General features: G+C 46.5%; 1 protein-coding gene across 2 annotated transcripts in view; it reads left to right on the forward strand.

Moving 5' to 3' along the window:
* Nucleotides 1-10645, forward strand: part of EEF2K (eukaryotic elongation factor 2 kinase) — a 56978-nt gene extending 46333 nt beyond the window's left edge. For both annotated transcript variants that reach the window (XM_087815827.1, XM_087815828.1), the window contains 3 exons: nt 2976-3100; nt 6384-6562; nt 7864-10645. In XM_087815827.1, the coding sequence (XP_087671953.1) occupies nt 2976-3100; nt 6384-6562; nt 7864-7973 (414 nt within the window). In that variant the 3' untranslated portion in view covers nt 7974-10645. The remainder of the gene's footprint in view (nt 1-2975; nt 3101-6383; nt 6563-7863) is intronic.
* The last annotated feature ends 10665 nt before the right edge of the window (nt 10646-21310 follow it).

Consider the following 21310-nt stretch of genomic DNA (forward strand, 5'->3'; position numbering starts at 1 on the left):
TAATGGCTTTCAAAATCCCTGAAAATGTTAGTCTCCTGAGCCTCTAGAGCCAGCTCCCGTGGACCACTGCATGTGGCAAGGAGCCTGGCCCAGCAAGGACACACGGAGGCTTCGAGGCCTGAGCGAAGGAATGCCGGGGCCCAGGATGAGGGGTAGGGTCAGGGCTGGTGGAGATCCCCTCTCTCTGAGACTCCCTGGTAACTGTCCTTGTGATCTCAGACTATATATGCCAGCTGCACCCTAGCACCTACTCTGTAAGCAGACCGAGAGACAATTTCAGTTTCCTCATCTGCAGGAGTCCCAAAGGCCTTTCCATCGAGTACAGACTCTGGCAGCTCCCCCTAGCAGGAGTGCCATTGGATAGGGTGGTGTGGTTAGGACAGGGCAGGCAGGCGGAAAGTGAGCTGTGTTCAGTCAGGCTTAGGGCTTAGCAAGGAAAACAGTGGTTGCTAGCCCTGAGGGCTGCTGTGTGCTCTAGGAAGCTTGTCCCACCTTCCCTAGTGTCCCTGTTTGGGGGCTGTTTTCTGCTGTCTTGCCAAGACATTCATCCAGCACATACTTTGTGAGCATCTTCTACACTCTGGGCACCATCCTAACTTCTCATTCACAACAGCAAACTTCTCAGGTGGGGAAGGATATAATATAGATAATAATTAACAAATGAAAATTTCCAGCAGAATTAAAAATAACCTTTGTAGAGCATTTCCTGTGCCAAGTATTATTCTGAAGTGCAGGAGTTACCAGTGGAAATGGGGTTCTTGGGGTACCGCAGGAATAAGCATCTCTGGAGGCCCCCATGGCAGGATGACATATTGTAGAAAGCTTTATTTCTGTGGAATTAAATCCCTGAGTTTCCAAAGTCCCCCTCTCCCTCAGTTCTGCCATAAAAGTGTAGCTGTGGCTTTAATATGGCTAGAATTAGAGCCAGTGTCCAGAGTTTCCATTCCATGTTGAAGAAGAGTCCAGTCCAGCATCAGACCAGCTGCAGTCCATTAGTTGATTGAGTATGGGGTCCGTATGCAAGAGCCACAAGAGAGAGAATTTCTTTGTTTAGGGGATTATGCATTCCCACATTTTCGTGGGCTTGCAGTGACCACACCCATTCTGGCCAATGATCTCTGTTCCCAGGTGTGACTGACAGGCAAGGACCTTTCCTATATCACCCCAACTTCACTGCATATGCATCTGTCTCCTGTTTGTTGGACCCCTTCCCCCAGTGATCTCCAGGGAATGGGCCGGTGGCTCCCTGGGGAGTGTGAAATTGCAGCTTCCTGGTGAAGCTGCCCAGATTACGTGCCTATAATGTCTGGCCTTTCCTTTGCTCCTTTCTTATTATTAATAACTAGCTAATTACAACAGTATCACTGGGGAGAAAATATGGTAGGGAGTGTGATCAAGAGTGACTGTAGAGCCTTTTGTATTAGGCCACAGTTTCCAGCTGCGGGCGAGGCTGGGAAATGTAGTCTAGCTGGTCAGCCATGCACCAGCAAAAACATGGTGGGTGAGAATGGATATGGAGGACAACTGGTAGTCCCTGCCACACTTCCTAAAGCCTAAAGATTGAAAAGGACCTCAGAGGCTGATATGAGGGTTTGGATTTGTCTCTGAGGAAGACAGGAAGCCTTGGAGCAGCTTTGATGGAGTAATGTGACCTGACTTGGGCTTCAAAGGCCTCCCTCTGCCTGCTGCTATGGACTAGGTCTTGGGGGAGCAGGATGGAAGCTGGTGGGAATGCAGCCGCCAAGGAAAACAGCCTGGAAGCTCCTCAAAGGCTAACCATACACTTACATGTGACCCAGCAATTCCACTCCATAGTGTATACCCAAGAGATTAAAAACATACATCCCCACAAAAAAACGGTACATAAATGTTCACAGCAGCATTATTCATAATAGCCAGAAAGTGGAAAAGGACAAATATCCATCAACTGATGACTGGTGAGTGGATAAACAAAATGTGGTTTATCCAAACAATGGAATGTTATTTGGCCAACAAAGAATGAGGCACAGACACATGCTACACCATTGGTGGACCTTGAAAACTTTATGCTAAATGAAACAAGCCAGCCACATATTGTATGGTGACATTTATATTCAATGTCCAGAACAGGGACGTCTCTAGAAACAAGTGGTGGATGGGTGGTTGCCCAGGCCTGGGTAGGGTGGGGCAGTTTGGAGGTGACAGTTAAGGGGTTTGGTGTTTGGGTTGTCTGAAGTTGTTACGGTGATGGTTGCACATTGTGTGGATATACTAAAACGATTGAATTGGGTGAATTGTATGATATGTGAATTATATCTCAGTAAAGCTGCTAAAATTTTTTTAAAGAGTGGAAGCAGAGCCCTAACCAGTTTTGCTCAATGGTTAGAGCATCAGCCCACGGACTGAAGGGTCCCAGGTTCAATTCAGGCCAAGGGCATGTACCTTGGTTGTAGACTCGATCCCTGGCCCTGGTCAGGGCACGTGCAGGAGGCAACCAATCGATGTGTCTCTCTTACATTGATGTTTCTCTCTATCTCCGTCTCTCTCTCTCCGTCTCTCTCTCTCTCTCTCCCCCCCTCCTCCCTCTCTCCCTTCCACTCTCTCTGAAAAGCAAAAGAAAAAACTATCTTCAGGAGAGGATTTAAAAAATAAAATAGTAAAATAAAATAAAATAAATAAAAAGAGTGGAAGCAGAGAGCAGTGCCCTGTTGGAGGCAGGGGATGGGTGGCTCTTTGGAAGAATCAGAGCAGACAGAGGACAATGAGTGGGAGAGAGCTAAGCTTCTGTCTCCCCTCCTGATGGGAACCCAAGGAGCTCATTGCAGCAGGGTGCTAGCCCTGCTCCCTTTCTCACAATGTGCAGTTCTACAGCAGCCCCAGCCCAGAGATCTCAGAACAATTCAAGAAATGAGAAGATTGATCAGTGGGATCCCGGCAGCCCCACCAGTGCAAGTCTCATGCCCTTTTCTCTCCCCCTCTTTGGTTGGTATTGACAGGAGACAGAAGAAAATAAAACCAAAGGATTTGATTACTTACTGAAGGCAGCTGGAGCTGGCGACAGACAGTCCATGATCTTGGTGGCACGGGCCTTTGACACTGGCCAGAATCTCAGCCCAGACAGGTACTGTGGCCGCCACTCAGGTGGAGCTGGTGGGAACCTGGGCTACAGGTGGAAGTTTCCTCCTCCAGTATCAGCACAGACCTGGGTTCCAGGCTTGGCTCCCCACGGAGTTACAGTCCAGCGACCATGGGCAAGTTATTTTACTTCCCTGGCCTCAGTTTCTTCATTGTGTAAAATGGGAATAATTATAGAACCTACATCTAGGGTTGTTTGTGAGGGTTAAATGGGATGGCTTCTGTAATTCTCACTGTCCCTGGCCCAGAAAGCATGAGATACCTGGCGGCCAGCTTAGCCGATACAGGGAAAGATTTGCCTGAGAGAGTGAAAGGACAGGCAGCATTGGGCCCAGAGCAGTTGTCCCTGGATGTTAGGATTATGGGTGATTAGAATTTACTCTTCCTGTTTTTATTTTTGTTATTTTTCACTCCCGAGAGGGAGGAGAGGGAAGGAGGCAAGCTCCAGGGGTGAGCTCAGGCCTGGTGTGAGTTTTCCAGAGTGGCTCTGAGACTCCTGAAGGGTAGGACTGCAGGTGTTCACTCTTCTTATTCAATTACCGCTCAGGCTGAGATGCCAGGACTGGCTTCTGCAGTGGGAGGAGGGGAGGATGGCCCAGCTCCATCGCTTCTCCTTGGCTGGACCAGTGAGTCGTCCCAGAAGTCCAGGCTGAGCAGAAGACAGTTGGGGAACTGAACTGGTAATGGGACACTTTGTGGTTCCCCTTGGATCTCAGCTACCCCCTGCTGTCCTCAGGAGCCCGTGGCTTTCTGGAAGGGAGCAGGGTGAGCACATTCATCATCTAAACCTCCAGGGTTGGAGCAACCTGGCAGTTCCTCTTTTGTGGATCAAGGTCTCATCTCCCTCTCACTGGGTTTGGAAGGAAAGTCAGGGTCCTGGTTCTTATCGTATCAAGCTCTCAGAGTCTAAAACATCTGGATACGTGACCTGCTGCCTGTATTGTGCAAAAATGTATCGGACACCTACTGTATTGCCCCCTTAAATCTGAACCACTCTTTCACAGTGGTGATTTTATTTCACTGAGAATAAGAATCGGGTCTTCACTGTCTGCAGTCCCAGTGTTCCGCACAGGGCCTAGCTCAGTAGTTGTTTGAATGAATGAACCAACACATCTCTTTGGCACTGACAGGGCAGGGATGTTTGGCCCCATTTTATGGATGAGAAAACTAGTTCTGAGAGGTGAAGGGACTTGCCCATGGTAAAAGAGCAAGTAAGTGGCAGAGCTGAAACCTAGGTCTTCTTACCTCTCCTGCAGTGGACTATCTACATGGCCTGCTTCTTAGTGGACTCAGAGCTATACTGTCACAGAGGGGAGGTGAACAAAAAAAGACACGGCATGATTGTGTCGGATCAAACACCAGTGTACGTGGTGCCCATGGAGTGCAGTGGGGAAGCATGGCCTGGGCGGGGGTGCTCGCGCTGGGCACCTAAAATCTTTGCTCTGTATGTTTTCATGTCTCTTTTGCCTACTTTTTCTTTGACATGATAGTCTTTGTTGTTGATTTGTAAGAACTTTTTATATATTAATGCTATTAACTCTTCAGCATATGAGTTGACTTAAAAATTTCTTTTCAGAGATAACTGCCATAGATGTGGGGGGACAGGGGCTGGCACGGGTGCTACTCAGTTACCATTGTTTATGGGTTTGGGGATACATTGATTTTTAATATTTATGTAGTTAAACCTATCAAAGTTTTCTATATATAGCTTTTACTATAGTCATTTATTTTTCTTCCTCATTCCAAGCAGCTCCAGCCTCTTCCCTTCAGGGACCATTAATTAAGGGCCACTCTTGGTAAGGCAGGGCCCCATGTAGGCCCAAACTTGCATGTAAGGGGTTTCCACCTTCTCAGAAGTTGCCACCTAATAGGGGAAGAAAAAGTCATTGGAGATTCCAAAGCAGGGTGGGCACCCTGACCACTGGGTGTGGAGCCAGATGGGTGGGGGTGGGGTGGTTGGGGTGGGAGAGAGAGATTAGGCCCTCCCCTCTTCCCATTTAATAGTTCCAGGCAGTTCTGCTTTGCCCTGCAAGACCAGGGAGGGTCAGAGGTGAAAGGGGTGAAAATCTAGTTTAGTGGCTTCCAGACAAATGTTAAAACCTTAGTTTGTTAGATGAGTCACCAATAATTTTCAAAAGATTTCCCTTTTCTGTAAAACAAGGAGGAGTCAGCGTTAGCTCCTGAAGGCCGTCCTAGCCAGGCATGTATTTGCCCTTCATCGGTCCGTGCTTCCTGGGGCTCCCATTCTCTTTGGGGAAACTAATCCACAGTGAATAAGTAAACAGACTGAGGCAATTGTAAGAAATAGGGTGTTTGGGGACGGCCACTCTGAAGGAGTGACATGAGCTGAGGTTGGAGGGATGAGGAGCCAGGTGTGGAAAGAAGGGGAAAGAACGTTCCAAGCAGAGCAGCAGGGGCAAATGCCAGGGAGCAGGAAGGAGCTGGTGTGTCTGGGAACAGAAAGCCTGGCGTGCGGGGTCAGCAAGAGCTAAAACTAGGGGCTGCGCCAGGTCAGGGAGCGCCTCAGAGGAGAGGACCACAAGTCATTGTAGCTGTTTTTCCTGGAACCTTCTTATCTGCGTCTCTTTGCTCTTTCCTGATGTGCCTGGCAATACAGTTAGTACACCCAAAGAGAAAGCCCGCTGCCCTGTTTGCTCTGTATTGTGTGTTTAGATTTGCTTGGAACCTGTGTGTGCCCTTGGTGGTTTGGCCATTCACGTGCTGCCGCAGGAGAGAGTGTTGAGGCTAGAGTGCCAGAGCCAAGAGGGAGCCAGCTCTTCCCCGGCAGGCCCTGCCCAGTGCTGGAGGGGAGCCGGAGCTGGCTGCACAGGCCTGCCATGAGATGGGGCCACACAATACCCTTCCCTCACATGGTTCTGGAGGCCTTACACAGGGGCCCCCACTCACCTCCTCTCTTACCCAGTCAGAGGGCAGATTGACTGGGATACCAGCCACTGCTAATGCTGGCCCACAGGGTGATACCTTGTTTAAACTGGAAAAATGCCTCTCTTCCTCAAAATGCTTTACTGCCACTGTTGCAAAATTGTTGTAATATACCAGTTTTGTTAGGGAAAGCTAAAGACCGCTCTCAGTAAATCTACAAATCTGAGGTGTGAACGATGCCCCTTAGATATGGTGACATCGGGTGCTGTGGGTCATGATTCATATTTGGTGGCCCCCTGGGATCCCTGACTTGCTCCTCCTGCTGATGGGCCTTCTCCCTCCTGCGTGGTTGTCACGGTAACCTCCCTCCTTTATCCCCTGCCAAGGTCCCAAGACTGGCCAGAGGCTCTGCACTGGTACAACACTGTCCTGGAGACAACGGACTGTGACGAGGGCGGTGAGTATGACGGGATGCAAGACGAACCCCGGTACATGCTGCTGGCCAGGGAGGCTGAGATGCTGTTCGCAGGCGGCTTCGGGCTGGAGAAGGACCCGCAGAGATCAGGTAGGGCCGGGCAGACCTGCTCCTGCGGTGGGACGGGGAGGGACGTGATTCCTGTCCCACTGGCAATTATGGCAGGACGTGAGGCTAGTCTCTCTCTCACTGGTGGGAGGAGGGTGCATACGGGCCCTCTATTTTGCCAGGCGGGATACCCCCATGGTGCTGGCTTAGGCGGGGGCTTCATGGAGCTGGTGTGCAGATGAACATTTTTGTTGTAATGGTTATATATTAGGGACTTGGGTTTGGGGGTTGTTGGTTTTTTTTTACAATTAAAAAGAAATTGAACTGACATTTTTGTAACCTAAACTTCACCATTTTAAAATGTACGAGTTCGGTGGTGCTCAGTGTCTTCAGGATGCTGTGCAGGCCTCACCACTGTCTAATTCCAGATCGTTTCCATCAGGCCAAAAAGGAAACCCGTCCCTGGTAGCGGTGACTTCCTCCCCCGCCCCTTCATTCCTAGAAACCACTAGCTTACTTTTTGTCTTTGTGGACTTACCTGCTCTGGACGTTTCATATAGATGGAACCATGCAGTACGTGGCTTTTGTGCCTGGCTTCTTCCACGGAGCATAGTACTTTCAAGGTCCATCGTGTTGTAGCATGAATTGGTACTTTGTTCCTTTCTGTTGCCTAATAATATTCCGTGGCATAGATGTACTATGTCCTGTTTATCCATTCAGCAGTTGACACACACATTAGATATTTTTTTTCTGTTACATAATAAACACACTGAACTCGATATTTTCCTTATTTCACAGGTATGGGATGAGTTTAAGAAAAATTTTAAGGGTGTGTAAAAGATCAAGCAAATAACTCAATTCTATAACCCCTTATTTGAAACTTCTAAATCCCCAAAGGTCTGAAAACCACGCGTTTTTGTTCGTGTGGCACAAATTCATGCGGCGGCCAAACCCGCCCACAACCGCCGCGTGGCTGCTGCTGGGCTTTATTTCTTCCGCTTCCGTACATTCGCCCACTAGCCCCGCGGAAGTCCGCCGCCTGGTTCTCATTGGCTCAAAGGGAACCACCGCCCGCCCCTTAGCCAGTCACCGTGCCCATCCAGACGGCTTACTCTGATTGGCTGTGCCTCAGTCTGGGCCAATCCCTGCGGGCCTGGTGGGGAATGAGGTGCTTTGATTGGTCAGACTCGGATCACATGACCACCCAGAGCCCCACCCAGGTCGTGTGGCGCGAGAGGGAATTACAGGAGCTGGGGTGCTGCTCCCAGGGGTGGTCGGGGTCCCGGGGCTGCCAAAAACGCCGGGTGGCTGAGCCGTTTGTGGCCCCCTTTGCTGTCTTGCAGGCGACTTGTACACCCGGGCGGCCGAGGCGGCGATGGAAGCCATGAAGGGCCGGCTGGCCAACCAGTACTACCAGAAGGCCGAGGAGGCCTGGGCGCGGATGGAGGAGTAGCGGCCGGGACGCCTGCGGGCCAGGCCCAGCGACAGGGCTGCACGGGAAAAGGACCCACAGGCTACTTAGGGGTCCCTTGAGGGGAAGGGGCAAGTATTTTTAGTGTGTTGTAAATCAACTTTTGTATGTTTCTTTGACTCTTGAAAATGACTTTGCTCTCAGCAGAGACACTGTAGCTGTCCCCCAGGGCAGTATTTTGGGGGAGTGGGGATTGAAAAATCAGCCTAACGGACCAGCATATCGTTTTGAGGCCCTCGTTTTGTTTTGTCACAAGATGTGAGAAAGTGCTTTTTTGCCTTGGAAAACACTAGGGCTTCGCTCACCGGCGCCTTCAGCCCGGACGGCAGTCTCAGGCCCACAGAGCCCGAGTTTCCTGAGCCGGAGGGGGCTGTGTGGCTGCGCGCGAGCTCTCCGTGGGGGCGTGGACGGTCCCGACAGTGCACAGCCTCCCCTCAGCGTTCGGAAGCATGCACGGCGTAGCTCTGAACGTGAGGTGGTGCGACACCCTGGCCCCCTTCTGCCATGGCGGAGGGCCCGGCCCACACACGGACTGTTTTCTCATCTTGTAGTTCAACTTCCTTCCCGAAATGGCAGCTGATTTCCTGGAATACAGCCAAATTCCATTTTTAAGCATGCTTTCTACAATGGGCTTTACAAAACAGTTTGATGTTTGCATGCACCCACTGGCTGCCTCTGACTGCTCTGTAAGCTAGTGTAGAAGTGGGTGTACCTGGAGATTTTCCCGTGGGAGGACTGGCCTGGCATGGTGAAGGCCTTCCTCAAGCGGCCCTGTCCTCTGCGCCTCTGGCGGCATCCACAGTGTGACTCAAGTGCCCCTGGTACAGGATTCCTTCGTGTTCTCTCAGCATCTGATGTCCAGCCCTCATCCTTGGCATCTTCTGCTTGAAGCGAGGCGGATTTTCTTGTCAGTCACAGCAGGATGGACTCAGCAGCTGCACCTTGAGGTTTACCTCCCACGTTGGAGAATGAGAGAGCAGGAACTAACAATAGTTTCCACATGGCCAGACAGTGGCTAATTGTACATAATGAGCTTTTTCTTTAAAAAGACCTCAGTAGCAGTAGGATTTCAGTTGGTATTTCAAATAGCAAAGAAAACACTGCTTTGATCACCAGGTGGTTAAGGAGCTTCTCTTTATTTGTTGAAAAGTCAAAACATAAAGCAGAGTGTGACATATAAACCATTCTGATCTGTTCATTGAAAAGGCCTTGCTGTGGAGCCATGAACCTATGCAAGCACTGGGTTCCAAAGTCCAGTGTGCCCCAGAGGAAAACCAAGCAGAGCTAAAATCACCCTTAGCGTACCTATAAATGACAGTATCCCTCGTTTGTATGTGGACTTGTCACAGCCAGTTCCCTTTAGAAGTTAGAGCTGATCACTCTTTTTCCATTTGCAGCAGATCAAGTAGTAGTTTTTTGTTTTTTAAACCAGTGCATACAGTTAAATTGCATATATTAAATGTAAGCCACAAGCAACTTTATTGTGACTTAATATCTTCAAAGTAATCAAGCCTCATATAATTCATGCTCCTTTGTTATTAATTCAGCCAATCTGCTCTTTCTGAGACTATGATGCAAATTCCTGACCACCTCTGTCCTTTCTTAGTTACACGCATTAGTGTTTTCCTTTAACACGGGGGATCGGCAAACTTTTTTTTGTAAAAGGCCAGATAGTAAATGTTTTAGGCTCTGTGGGCCATATGGGCTTGGCAGGGCCTCAGTCCTGCTGTGGTAGAGCAGAAGCAGCCATGGACAATACCTAAACCAATGGGTGTGGCTGGTGTTCCAATAAAACTTTATTACCAAAGCAGGTGGCCTGCTTGGGCTGTAGTTTTCCCACCCCTGCTCTAATCCTTGACTGGGAGCTACTATATTAAGTTCTAGGAATGAGGTATCACAATTTTCCAACTGCCAGCTCAAACACACTGTGCCTTGGCACAGAGTAGGCACTCAATAAATGTGAACAAATGGAGAGCCAATGCTAGTCACTGCACTCACTCTTTGTAGCTCTGGTTCCTCTATCCAGTTAATGATTCATTGTCTGGATTGGCTTGAACCACCACCCCTGCATTTCCACCCAGCCACCCACATGGCCTTAGTGTCAGCTGTTGGTGCCCTCTTCTCCAAGAGGTTGCAGTGGCCTGGATATAGGTTTAAGCAAATGCTTCCTTAAGGACCATTGAGAGTAGGATGATCTGTAGGATGTTGAGGTCCTTCCGAGCCAGCAGAACTTCACCTTCAAAAACCTAGTTTTGTGCCTTCTAAAACTGGTTAGGGCATCATCTTTTACCACAAATGCTGAGCATGCAAACAACTGCCGCCCCCCCCCACCCCCTGCCAAATCCCAGGACAGTCCAGCCCCACTAGAAAATATCAGACTGTCTTCAAGTCTTCAAGTGCAAGAAGCAGATGACAGTCTTTGAGATTAGATAAGGAGAGTTGGGGATATCTGGTACCTTTGATCACAGATGGAGAAACGGAGGTTCTGGAAGGTAGAACCTTTCACAGTGACACTGCTGGTTGGCTGCTAAGCTGGAGTTGGGATTTGAGAGCTGCTGTTATGTAGAAGATCCTGGGAATAAAATTTAAAGTTAAACTGGACTGTAATGTCCCTTTCAGTTTTGCTACAGGTGGGAAAAAAAGCCTTGGCCCTGGCCCTGGCCCTGTAGCTCAGTTGGTTAGAGTATCGTCCCAATACACCAAGGTTGCAGGTTTGATTCCCAGTCAGGGCACATACAAGAATCAACCAATGAATGCATAGATCAGTGGAACAACAAGTTGATGTCTCTATCTCTCTAAAATCAATAAAGAAAAAATATTTTTTAAGGTTGTATTGATATAAAAAGGAAAAAAAGTCCCAAACCCCAGTGTATCTAAATATCCCTCTTCCCTCCCCCTCATTTGAGGCACTGTGGGAATTTATCATTGAATGCTGCTTTGATGACCCAGCCAGATAAACTACCCTTTTGCTATTTTAGTGACTTCATTTCTTCCTGTCCCCAGCCACTGCACATTTATTTGCAGTACTGGACATGTTTTACTAATCAACAAATGTTTACATAAGTATGTGCAGCTGAGGGGGGGGGTATGACAAAATATGCATATTCTCTGTGTGGATTTGTACCTGTTACTGGTGTTTCTAGTCTCTGGGGTAACCATTTAACCTGGACAGGGTGGGCCCAGAGAAGTGGCTTGCAATATAGATTTATTTTTGCATATGTATTAAGTTCCATTTCGTGTTTCCAAATAAAGCAATTTCTTTCCTTCTGGTCTCAAATTCATTGTCTCCTGTTAGCAAGCATGGAGGAGCTGGCTGGAGGCAGAGGTAAACTGGGGGGGGGGGGCGCCTGTAAAGGGGCAACTGTGGTTCAGCTCCAAATAATTGTCACCATGAAGAGTGTGTGCCCAGTGTTGCCCCATTTTCTGGTGTTTCAAGAGCTTTTGAAAACTGAATTTTTTAATGCAAGGTCTTCTGATTTTTAACATTTCTAATAAGTTCTGACTTAAAAAAAATACTTTTATTGACTTCAGAGAGCGGAAGGGAGAGAGAGAGAGAGAAAAACACCAATGATAAGAGAGAATCATTGATTGGCTGACTCCTGCATATCCCCTATTGGGATCAAGCCCACGGCCCCAGCATGTGCCCTGACCTGGAATCAGACTGTGACCTCCTGGTTCAGAGGTTGACACTCAACCACTGAGCACACCGGCCTGGCCAGTTCTCATTTTTAAAAAAAAATACATATTGATTCCAGAGAGGAAGGGAGAGGGGGAGAGAGAGAAACATCAATGATGAGAGTCACTGATTGGCTGCCTCCTGCACGCCCCCCACTGGGGATTGAGCCCTCAACCCGGGCTTGTGTCCTGACCAGGAATGGAACCCCAATCTCCTGGATCCTAGGTTGGTACTCAACCTCTGAGCCACACCAGCCGGGCCCAGTTCTGATTTCTTAAAAGCCTTCCAGATTTGGCCCCGGTGCTGTCCCTCTGCTTTAGATAAAGTATATGAGTCTCTTTTTAATTTTTCTCAGCTATAAAACAAAGAATAATCTTTACCATTACAGAGTTGTCATCAGCTTCAAAGAAGAATATGCATATTAAAGATGGTTTGTGATCCAAAGCTTAAGAAAATCCTGGCTACGGGTATGATCATTGGTTTCAAGCGAATGTTTTTTAATTTTAAGAAATGTGCACATTAGCGTAGCTGTGACGGTACGTTGAACATATTTAGGTGCATGCTCCTAAGTCCCCACAAACATGACAAGAAAGAGATTGTGTTAATGGCATAAGCCCAAGGGGATGACGATAAAGAGGCATCACAAGCAACAAAGCTTTGGATGCTGGAAAGCAGATGGACTGCAATTGAATTAGCAATTGAATTAGGAATGTCTCCAAGAAGACTAAATCTGAGGTCAGCAGTAAGGAAGTTTGAGGAACAGCCCAGTTGTCGTCATTGAAGAACCCCCAAGGGGCTGAGGCACTGGCAAGAGGAACTGTCTACATTCTGGAAGTGAGAATAAAATGGGGTAAAACTGTAGGGTCAGTTGAAAGACTATTCAAGAGTCAAAATAGTAGATGTGCTCAGCTCCCCTGCAGAGCTCGCCAGCCCGCTGCCTCTCTCTCAGCCTGCAGAAGCTGGGACACCAACCACAGTAGAGAGGCTACTCTACTGAAAGGAGAGTTAAGTGGAAGCTTCCATAATGGATGTGGAGGCTCCCCCAGCCTTTTCCCCTGCGCTCCCAGGCACTGGAAGCCTGACTTTGGCCCTCCTGACAGGAGGCCAGCAATTGAAGAAATCTGTAGGGAATCTGACCAAAGATAAAAGACAGAGGTGCTCCTGGCTAATGAAACAGGCTGGCGGGAGTACCTCACAGGAGAATCCGCAGCCACCAAGTTCTACCCACACCCACAGAAATCCCTAGACAACTCAGGAGAGCCCATTCTTAAGCATGAAAAAAACAGCCATATGTAAGGAATGTCCATATGTAAGGAAGGCATGTCATATAAAACACATAAAGCAACAGAAGAAAATGTCTTGCAGGAAACCAGAGAGAAGAAAACTTTTAAAAACAAAGTTATTAGTGTACTTACATAGGATAGGGTATCCATGGAAAGAGACCAAGATGTGACTATAAGAACTCACAACTAAAGTGTTCCTGTAAACGAAATGTGACCCCCAAAATGAGTAACAAAGGTGGGAAAATAGTTGAGGAAATCTCCCAGGAAAAGAGAAAATTCTAGAAGTTGGAGGAACAGGCAAACTCGGCTGCACTACTGTTCCACAGGGGAACAGTTGTAATTGTTTTTCTTTTTAAATTTATCTTTATTGTAGAAAGTATTACAGGTGTCCCATTTTCCCCCCCAATTGATCCCCTCCACCTCGCTCCCACCCCATCCCCAGGCCTTCACCCTGTTGTCCATGGGTTATGCATATATGCATATAACTTCTTAGGTTAATCTCTTCCCACCCTCCACCCCTCTTCTCTCTTCTCTCTGAAATATGATCGTCTGTTGCCTGCGTCAATGTCTCTGGATCCATTTAGTTCGTCAGATTCTTTTGTTCATTAGCTTCTTAAAGAAGAACCTTCAACATTTCCTGTAGTGCTAGTCTGGTGACGATGAACTCCTTTAGCTTTTTCTTATCTGAGAAGCTCTTTATTTGACCTTCAGTTCTAAATGATAGCTTTGCTGCGTAGAGCAATCTTGATTGTAGTTCCATGTTTTTCATCACTTTGAATATTTCTTGCCACTCCCTTCTGGCCTGCAAGCTTTCTGTTGAGAAATCAGCTGACAGTCCTATGGGGGCTCCCTTGTAGGTAACTAATTGCTTTTCTCTTGCTGCTTTTAAGATTCTCTCTTTATCTTTAACCTTTGGCATTTTAATTATGATGTGTCTTGCTGTGGGCCTCTTTGGGTTCCTCTTGTTTGGGTCCCTCTGTGCTTCCTGGACTTGTAAGTCTATTTCTTTCCCCAGGTAGGGGAAGTTTTCTGTAATTATTTTTTCAAATAGGTTTTTAATTTCTCTTTCTTCCCCTCTGGTATCCCAATAATTCAAATGTTGGGCCTCTTGAAGTTGTCCCAGAGGCTCCTTATACTATCTTCATATTTCTGGATTCTTTTTTCTTTTTGCTCTTCTGGTTGAGTGTTTTTTGTTTTCTCATGTTCCAAATTGCTGATCTGATTTTCAGCGTCCTCTACTCTACTGTTGATTCCATGTAAATTATTCTTCATTTCAGTTCCTGTAGCCTTCGTTTCAAATTGGTACTTTATTATGTTATTGATTTTCTCAGTTATTTCTCTAATAGTCTGCTTAAACATCCTTATAAACAAAATCCTGAACCTTGTATCTAGTAGCTTGCTTGGTTCTATTTCATTTAGTTCCTTTTCTGGAGATTTCTTCTGTTTTTTCCTCTGTGACATGTTTCTTTGCCTCTGCATTTTGGCTGCTTCCAGGTGTTTGTTCCTATGTATTAGGTAGAGCTGCTATGTCTCCTGGAATTTGTAGAGTGGCTGTGTAGTAGGTGTTCTGTAGAGTCCAGTGGCTCAGCCTCCCAGTCACCTGAGCTGGGCCTTCTAGGTGCTCCCCTGTGTGGGCTGTGTGCGCTGTCCTGTTATAGTTGAGCCTTGGTTGCTGTTGGAATCACTGGGAGGAATTGACCCCCAGGCCAAACAGCTGTGAGGACCAGCTGCAAGTACAGCCAAAGAACTGCTGTGCTGGAGACACCCCTATGGAGCAGGATTTACTTCAGTGGGGCTTTGGTGTTCACCAAGTGCATCCCTTGAGTGTCACTCGTGGATGTGGTAGGGTTGTAATCCAGCATGGTCAAGTCTGACCACCAGGTGCACTGTCTCTGGAGCCTCCCGGGAGGTGCAAAGTCAGCCTCTGCCAGTGCCTTGCCCAGGGCCACCCAGCATGAGCTACACAGCAAACCATACTTGGCTGCTACTTGTGCTGGGCTTGGAGGTGCCCAGGAGAGGCCAAGCTATGAGCCAATGCAGCTGCCGCTAGTGCCAGGCCTGGGGCCACTTATCAAGCCGTACGGGGCCCGCTGCTGCTTGTTTGGGAGATTTTAGGAAAGTCCTAAGCATGAGGCTGGAGAGGCCACTTGCACAGAAAAGCCCCTGGAAATGGCCTGGATGAGCTGCAGGTGGGGAGGGGCGGGGCCTCCGGGAATCACGGGGCGGGGCCAAAGGTGTGGGTCAGGTGCTGGCGATTCAAATATGGCGCCTGCCTGCGGGCTGTGTGCGGGGAGGACTCGTCTAAGGAGCCATGGCCTCCGCCAGCCCTTCTGCCTGGGAGGAAGCCGCCCTCCGCCTCTCGCCCGGATCTCAGGCAGGTTAGTTCCTCCCCGAGTGTCCCGGGTTCTTTCAGGCTGCTCCCGGCGCTGGGCTCCGAGGGAGCGTCCGAGTGAGTCCGTGCCGGGCCCTTTAGAGGAGCTGCTGGGGCTCCCGCAGCCTCCGCGACCCTCAGCACAGTCCCCGCAGGTTTCACAGCCTGGAGTTGTGGGGCCATCTCTTCCCGGCCCTGGAGCCCTGGGCTGGGGGCCTGCTGTGGGGCTGGGACCCCTCGCTCCTCCGGGAAACCTCCGCCAGTGAGATTCCCTCCTGGGTTTACCCCGCGGCACCGGGTGTGGGCCCGCGGCCGCATCTCCACGATCCAGCCCCTACCCGCCCGCGTCTCCGCCCCTCCTCCCGGTCTCGATGCCCCTTCAGTTCCCTGGTTGTGGGGCTTCTGTGCAGCCGGATCTCAGGAGGCTGAGTGAGGGTGGTTCTGTGTTTTAGTTGTGATTTTGATGTGGTTGCGGGAGGCAGCGGGTGCAGCTGTTACCTACGCCACCATCTTGTTTGCGTCTCTAATTGTTTTTCTTTTTGCTTCATGGAGAAATTAGCCAAGGGCAGCCTAAGATTATTTATGTGTAGCTTTTTAATAATCTTTTCTTGGCCTTTTAAATTTTGAGATGAGAATTCTAAGATCTTAATTTCATAATCAAAATTTTCATGTAGCCTTTAAATATGGATCGAACTTACATGTAAATATAGATATCATTTTTACTAAATTGTATTTACCACATGTTGATTAAAATGTATATAAATGTAACAGTCCTACCACTGTACAAGTCATTTAGCAGTAAGCAAACACTTTTACTGTAATATAATTAGGGTTCCAAAACGATTTGGTGTCGGTCTTTCTACCTTGACATAGTTATCAGTATTTAAGGTCACCAAAAGGAACTCATAGTCTGGTTGGGCCTGGGTTTGTTTTTTTCCTTGTATGAGCCCTTTGAGGTATCCACTTGTTTTTCTTTCTACATATAGTGCTTATATTTCTTTCTGACTTCATGCACAAGTTTAGTTTCCCTCATTATAAGCTAAATCAATTCCAGACAATTAGAGCTCTTAATATTAAGTAGTATCTATTGGGAAAAAAAGTATGATAGTCTTAATTAAAACAAAACAAAGTAACTTTCTTTTTCTTTCTAATCCTCATTTCCAGAGAGAGGGGAAAGGAGAGAGAGAGAAACATGGATGTGAGAGAGAAACATCAATCAGCTGCCTCTCGACCAGGGATGGAACCTTCAACTCGGGCATGTGCCCTGACTGGGAATTGAACTTGCCACCCTCTTGTGCACAGGACAATGCTCCAACCAACCAAGCCATACTTGCCAGGGCAAAAAAAAAAGTAACTTTAAAAAAAACCTCTAAGAACCTAACATAAGTTTGAGAAAGAACAGAGAACTAAAGGGGAGAGAATCTTTTTAAAAATTCAAAAACATTTCTTGGAACCAAAGGATGTGTATTTCCAGAACAACAGGGCCCATCAAGTACCTAGCCAATGGATAATATTAGACCTATGCCAAGATTCAGCGTCACAAAATTTCAGAACATTGAGGATACTGGGAGCTTCCAGAAGGTAAGAACAAGTTTTATACAAAGGATGGAGAAACAGAATGACATCAGACATCTCAACAGTAACATTGGAAGTTGGAAGATGATGCCTTCTAAATTCAGGGGAAAATGCTCTTTGGCCTACAATCTTAAGTTCAAACTATTAATCAAGTATAAGGGTAAAAGAAAGACATTTTCAGACATGTAAATTCTCAAAAAATAATGTAATCTCTCATGTACTGTTTCTCCAGAAGATACTGGAGGATTTGTTCTGTCAAAAGAGGGCCAGTATTGCCCTGGCTGGGTAGCTCGGTTGGTTGGAGCATTGTCCTGTACACCAAAAGGAAAAGTTGCGGGTTCAATTCCTGGTCAGGGCACATACCTAGGTAGTGGGTTCAATTCTCATTTGGGGTGCATATAGGAAGCAATCACTGTTTCTCACATCTGTGTTTCTCCTCTCCCCCACTCTCCGTCTCCCTTCCTCTCTCTCTAAAAAATCAATAAAAACATATCCTCAAATGAGGATAAAGAGAAGAGAGAGAGAAAGGGCCAGTATGGGGGGACTAACAAGAAATGCATGTCACATATCCAGCAGAAAAAGGCCAATTCAGTTCCCCAGATGAGGGTGAAGGGTGATGCTATAAACCTAGAGTTTACTGCCCCTGCCAGGGGGCTTTGGGAGAAATGTCTTCCCAGAGGCTGAAGCTGTAAGTGAAAACACAGGTTTAGCCGCCTGTAGCAACAAAAGCCAAACTTTTAAGACAGGTGCTGGTGCAAAATAAAAGAGGTTTATTCAGGTGTCCTGACCTGGGAGAAACGGTGGACTCGCATCTCAAAACCATCCCCCTGCCTGCTCAAGCCCACCATTCTAATAGAAATAGGTAGGAGAGGGCTTTTTTTCTATCCAATTATCTTGTTAGCTTCTGGAGTGCTCTGGCCCTGTCCATTCATCTTTCTAGCTTTTGGCACACTCAGTGTAAGAACCTTCCCCTGCACCATTTTGGCCAACAGGGAGACTCCCCGGCACTCCCTGAATGTCTACAGTAACAATTCAAAACTCTGGACCCTTCAGAACTCTGGATCCTTTAATTTTACAAGGGTAAGTGGGTGGAAGTCTCATCTTCTGTAGTTTCTTCCTGCTGTTAAGGGGTGTAGTCTTACCTATCCCCAGCTCCAGAGATTCTTACTATCTACTAAAAGAAGAGGGGGCTCAAGAATGGAGGGAAGCCTTTACACGAGGGAGGAGGATTGCTGTCTTCAGAAGGCAGCATACGCAGCGTCTAAAGGATGGCACTGCTGAACAAGCGAAGCTGGAAGACTGCTTCATATTTCAAGAGGTTATGTTGCAGATGGACTTCCAAAGTGAGACCTGTTGTGCAGACAAGTGTTTAGTGAGGGGTATGCCTAGTAGTACAGGGGAAATAGTAGTGAAATCAGAAACTGGAGAGACTAAAGGGTCTCCATTACCTAATCCTGAGCGGAACTTTGGGTGGCACACCCAACAGCCAGATAAGTTTGCTGAGGAAACCACTGTCTGGGAAATGCAGACAAAGGCATTATTGGTCCAAGCATGGGCATAAAGTATAGCAACTGTCTAAAGAAATGAAAAACACCTGGTTGGTGTGGCTCAGTGGTTGAGCATCAACCCACATACCAGGAGGTCACCGGTTTGATTCCCGGTCAGGGCACATACCTGGGTTTTGGGCTCGATCCCCAGTAGAGGGTGTGCAGGAGGCAGCTGATCGATATTTCTCTCTCATCTATGTTTCTACCTTTCTATCCCTCTCCTTTCCTCTCTAAAATCAATAAAAACATATTTTTAAAAAACCATGCAATACCTGACTGCTTATTTGGGGGCACTGATCTCTTAAAAAGAAATAAAAGTAATAAAAAATTAAAAGTAACATTGTCACTTACAATTGAAAGGCACTGCCCCCTTCTGAAAGAGACATTTTAAATCTTCAGTAGTGCAGGTCCAGCTTGCCCTTGCAGTATCAACAGCAGCAGCAAAATCCAAGTCTGTGTGTGGTGGGTCCAAGGCTTTAGGGAAGAGTGAGTCAGCAGACGTCTTAGGGACCAGTCCATTGCTTGGCTGACTGCTGTTCAGGACCTTGAGTCTTCCAGGTCTTTAGTAAGACTCTGTCTTCCTGCTGGAACAGTGTAAGGGCTCATCAGATGGGTAATGGACCTGCAATGAGCAAACTAGTGCAAAATTGTTAGTGTTTGGCCTAGATATAGAATGTTGTTTGATTTTTTTATTTATATTGTAAATCTAAAGGGTCTCCCATAAACTATTTCAAAAGGGCTTAATTTAAGCTTACTTTGAAGTGCTACCCTAATCTCAGAGCAAGGCAATAGGGGGTGCCTAGTCCCATTTGTTGATTTTAGAGAGAGAGGAAAGGAGAGAGAAACATAAATTTGTTGTTCTGCTCATTTATGCATTTATTCATTGAATCTTCCATGTACCCTGACCAGGGATCAAACCCACAACCTTGGCATATCTGGCAATATCGGGACAATGTTCTAACCAACTGAGCTACCTGGCCAGGGCTAGGCCAGTTAAAAAAAAACAAACCAACCAACAAAAAACAAAAAACCAGTTATTAACTAAAAAGTAAACAATATTTTCCAGAAAAGGAAAAATAATTATAGTGTATAGCTAGGTTCAAGCTTAAGGAATAGCACTTACTAATTATTGCTCAAATGAAATCACAGTATGAGTCTGTGAGGAGGGTTGGGTAAGGCGAGTATTTGTGATGGTGGAGGTAGTAGGGTGGTTAGAGTTAAATTTTTATCTTCTTCAGTAGGAAGTCAATAGAGAATTTCTAAAACTGAAAGGGAAAGAGGCACTATAAGAATATTGTTTAGACATATGAAGATAAATACCCAAAGGATCAGCCAAAAGTTGGAAGTGGTTACCTGAGGTGGAAGGGGCAGGCATACTGCTAATTTTAACAACAAGCTTTGTAGGATTGATACTATATACATGTACAACTTTGATAAAATTATCAAATTAAGAATTTAAAAGATATAGTAAGTTAAAAATAGGAAATTATAAAGAAAAGTGAATAACATTCTATGCAACAAGTTAACTCATTCTACTAATCATTCACATCTGGGTGTATGTGTAGCTGGCAAACAAAAGCACCCCCCCCCAAAAAAAACCCATGAAATTAAATTTGCTAAATTTAAACTTCATTATAGTAATCAATGTATTGAGTACTCTGTTTTATTGAATCTAAAAACACAATTGATCTTAAGATGCACCATTATTTTATGTATTAATAAAAAACTGAAAATAAACTATATGCCATTAATCATAAGATGAAAGTTAATTTTAGAGATATTGAAATGTGAAAAAAATGTGTCTTAGAAACAATGATATATAGTATGTCCGACATTGTGCTGGGCATATACAGTTATCTCTAACTCTGCAACAAACCTCTTTATTATTGTGACTATGTTACAAATGAAACTTAAAGGGGCCCCATAGGGAAAGCATTTCCCAAGAATGTTTTCATTAATCAAGGAGGAAAGTTGGAGGTTCGAAGATCATATATCATCATAGTTCCAGCATAATGCCAACTGATGCATTATTCCCATGACCTACCAGCATCTTCAGGGGACACTAGGAGGGTGTTTGCAAAGCTAAAACGTAAAGGAATTGATGGAAATGTGCCACCAGTCACGGAGCCTGTGGCTTAATTTGACTCAACACAGCAAATCTCATTTAGGTCTGTCAACTTAGATGAACTTTGAATGGACAAGTTGTTAGATGACCCAGTTTAAGAGGGAGAGTCCTAGTTTATGCCCTTGAATTAAGCATTTGTTACAGGGAAAGAGTGTGCTGGTCACTCCGCTAAGGGTGTGTGCCCTGTACACAACTAAAGTGTGTGTCCTTGACAAGAACAAAGCTCCTTTGGGGGAGGCCTAGGTGACCAAGTGGGTTTCTTGGTTGTGGGTAACAGAAATCAAGGCTGGCTAACTTTAGCAAAGAAGCAATTTGGGGGAAAGGAACAAGTTTACAGAATGGAAGGTAAAACCGAAAGAATCAGGCCTCAGAAAAGGAGGTACCAGGGCACGTGTGGAGCTCTAGGAAACAGAAGGTAACAGATAGCCTGGAAGTTCTCTTCAGAGCCTTGCCATTGAGCTAAGTCATATGGTGTCCAGATTCAGATTACCATGGCAAAGCCTTTGCTTGGCCATGTTTGGATTTTGGGCCTGCCCCCTTAGCGCATTAATGGACAATTTCTCTAGGACTACAGAGAGGAGTGTTTTCTCAAAGTAAAAATCAGTACTGGAAATAGAAAATGAGGGAAAGCCTTCTGGAAAGGCAGAAATAACAGATCACACCCAGAGAGACTATTCCCCTTGGGGAGGAAGAGGAAATGACCCCTGGAGGCTAATTCAAAGATTCACACTTGATAGGGACA

The sequence above is a fragment of the Miniopterus natalensis genome, chromosome 3 (genome assembly GCF_054644295.1).
Source record: "Miniopterus natalensis isolate mMinNat1 chromosome 3, mMinNat1.hap1, whole genome shotgun sequence".
Classification (NCBI taxonomy): Eukaryota; Metazoa; Chordata; class Mammalia; order Chiroptera; family Miniopteridae; genus Miniopterus; species Miniopterus natalensis.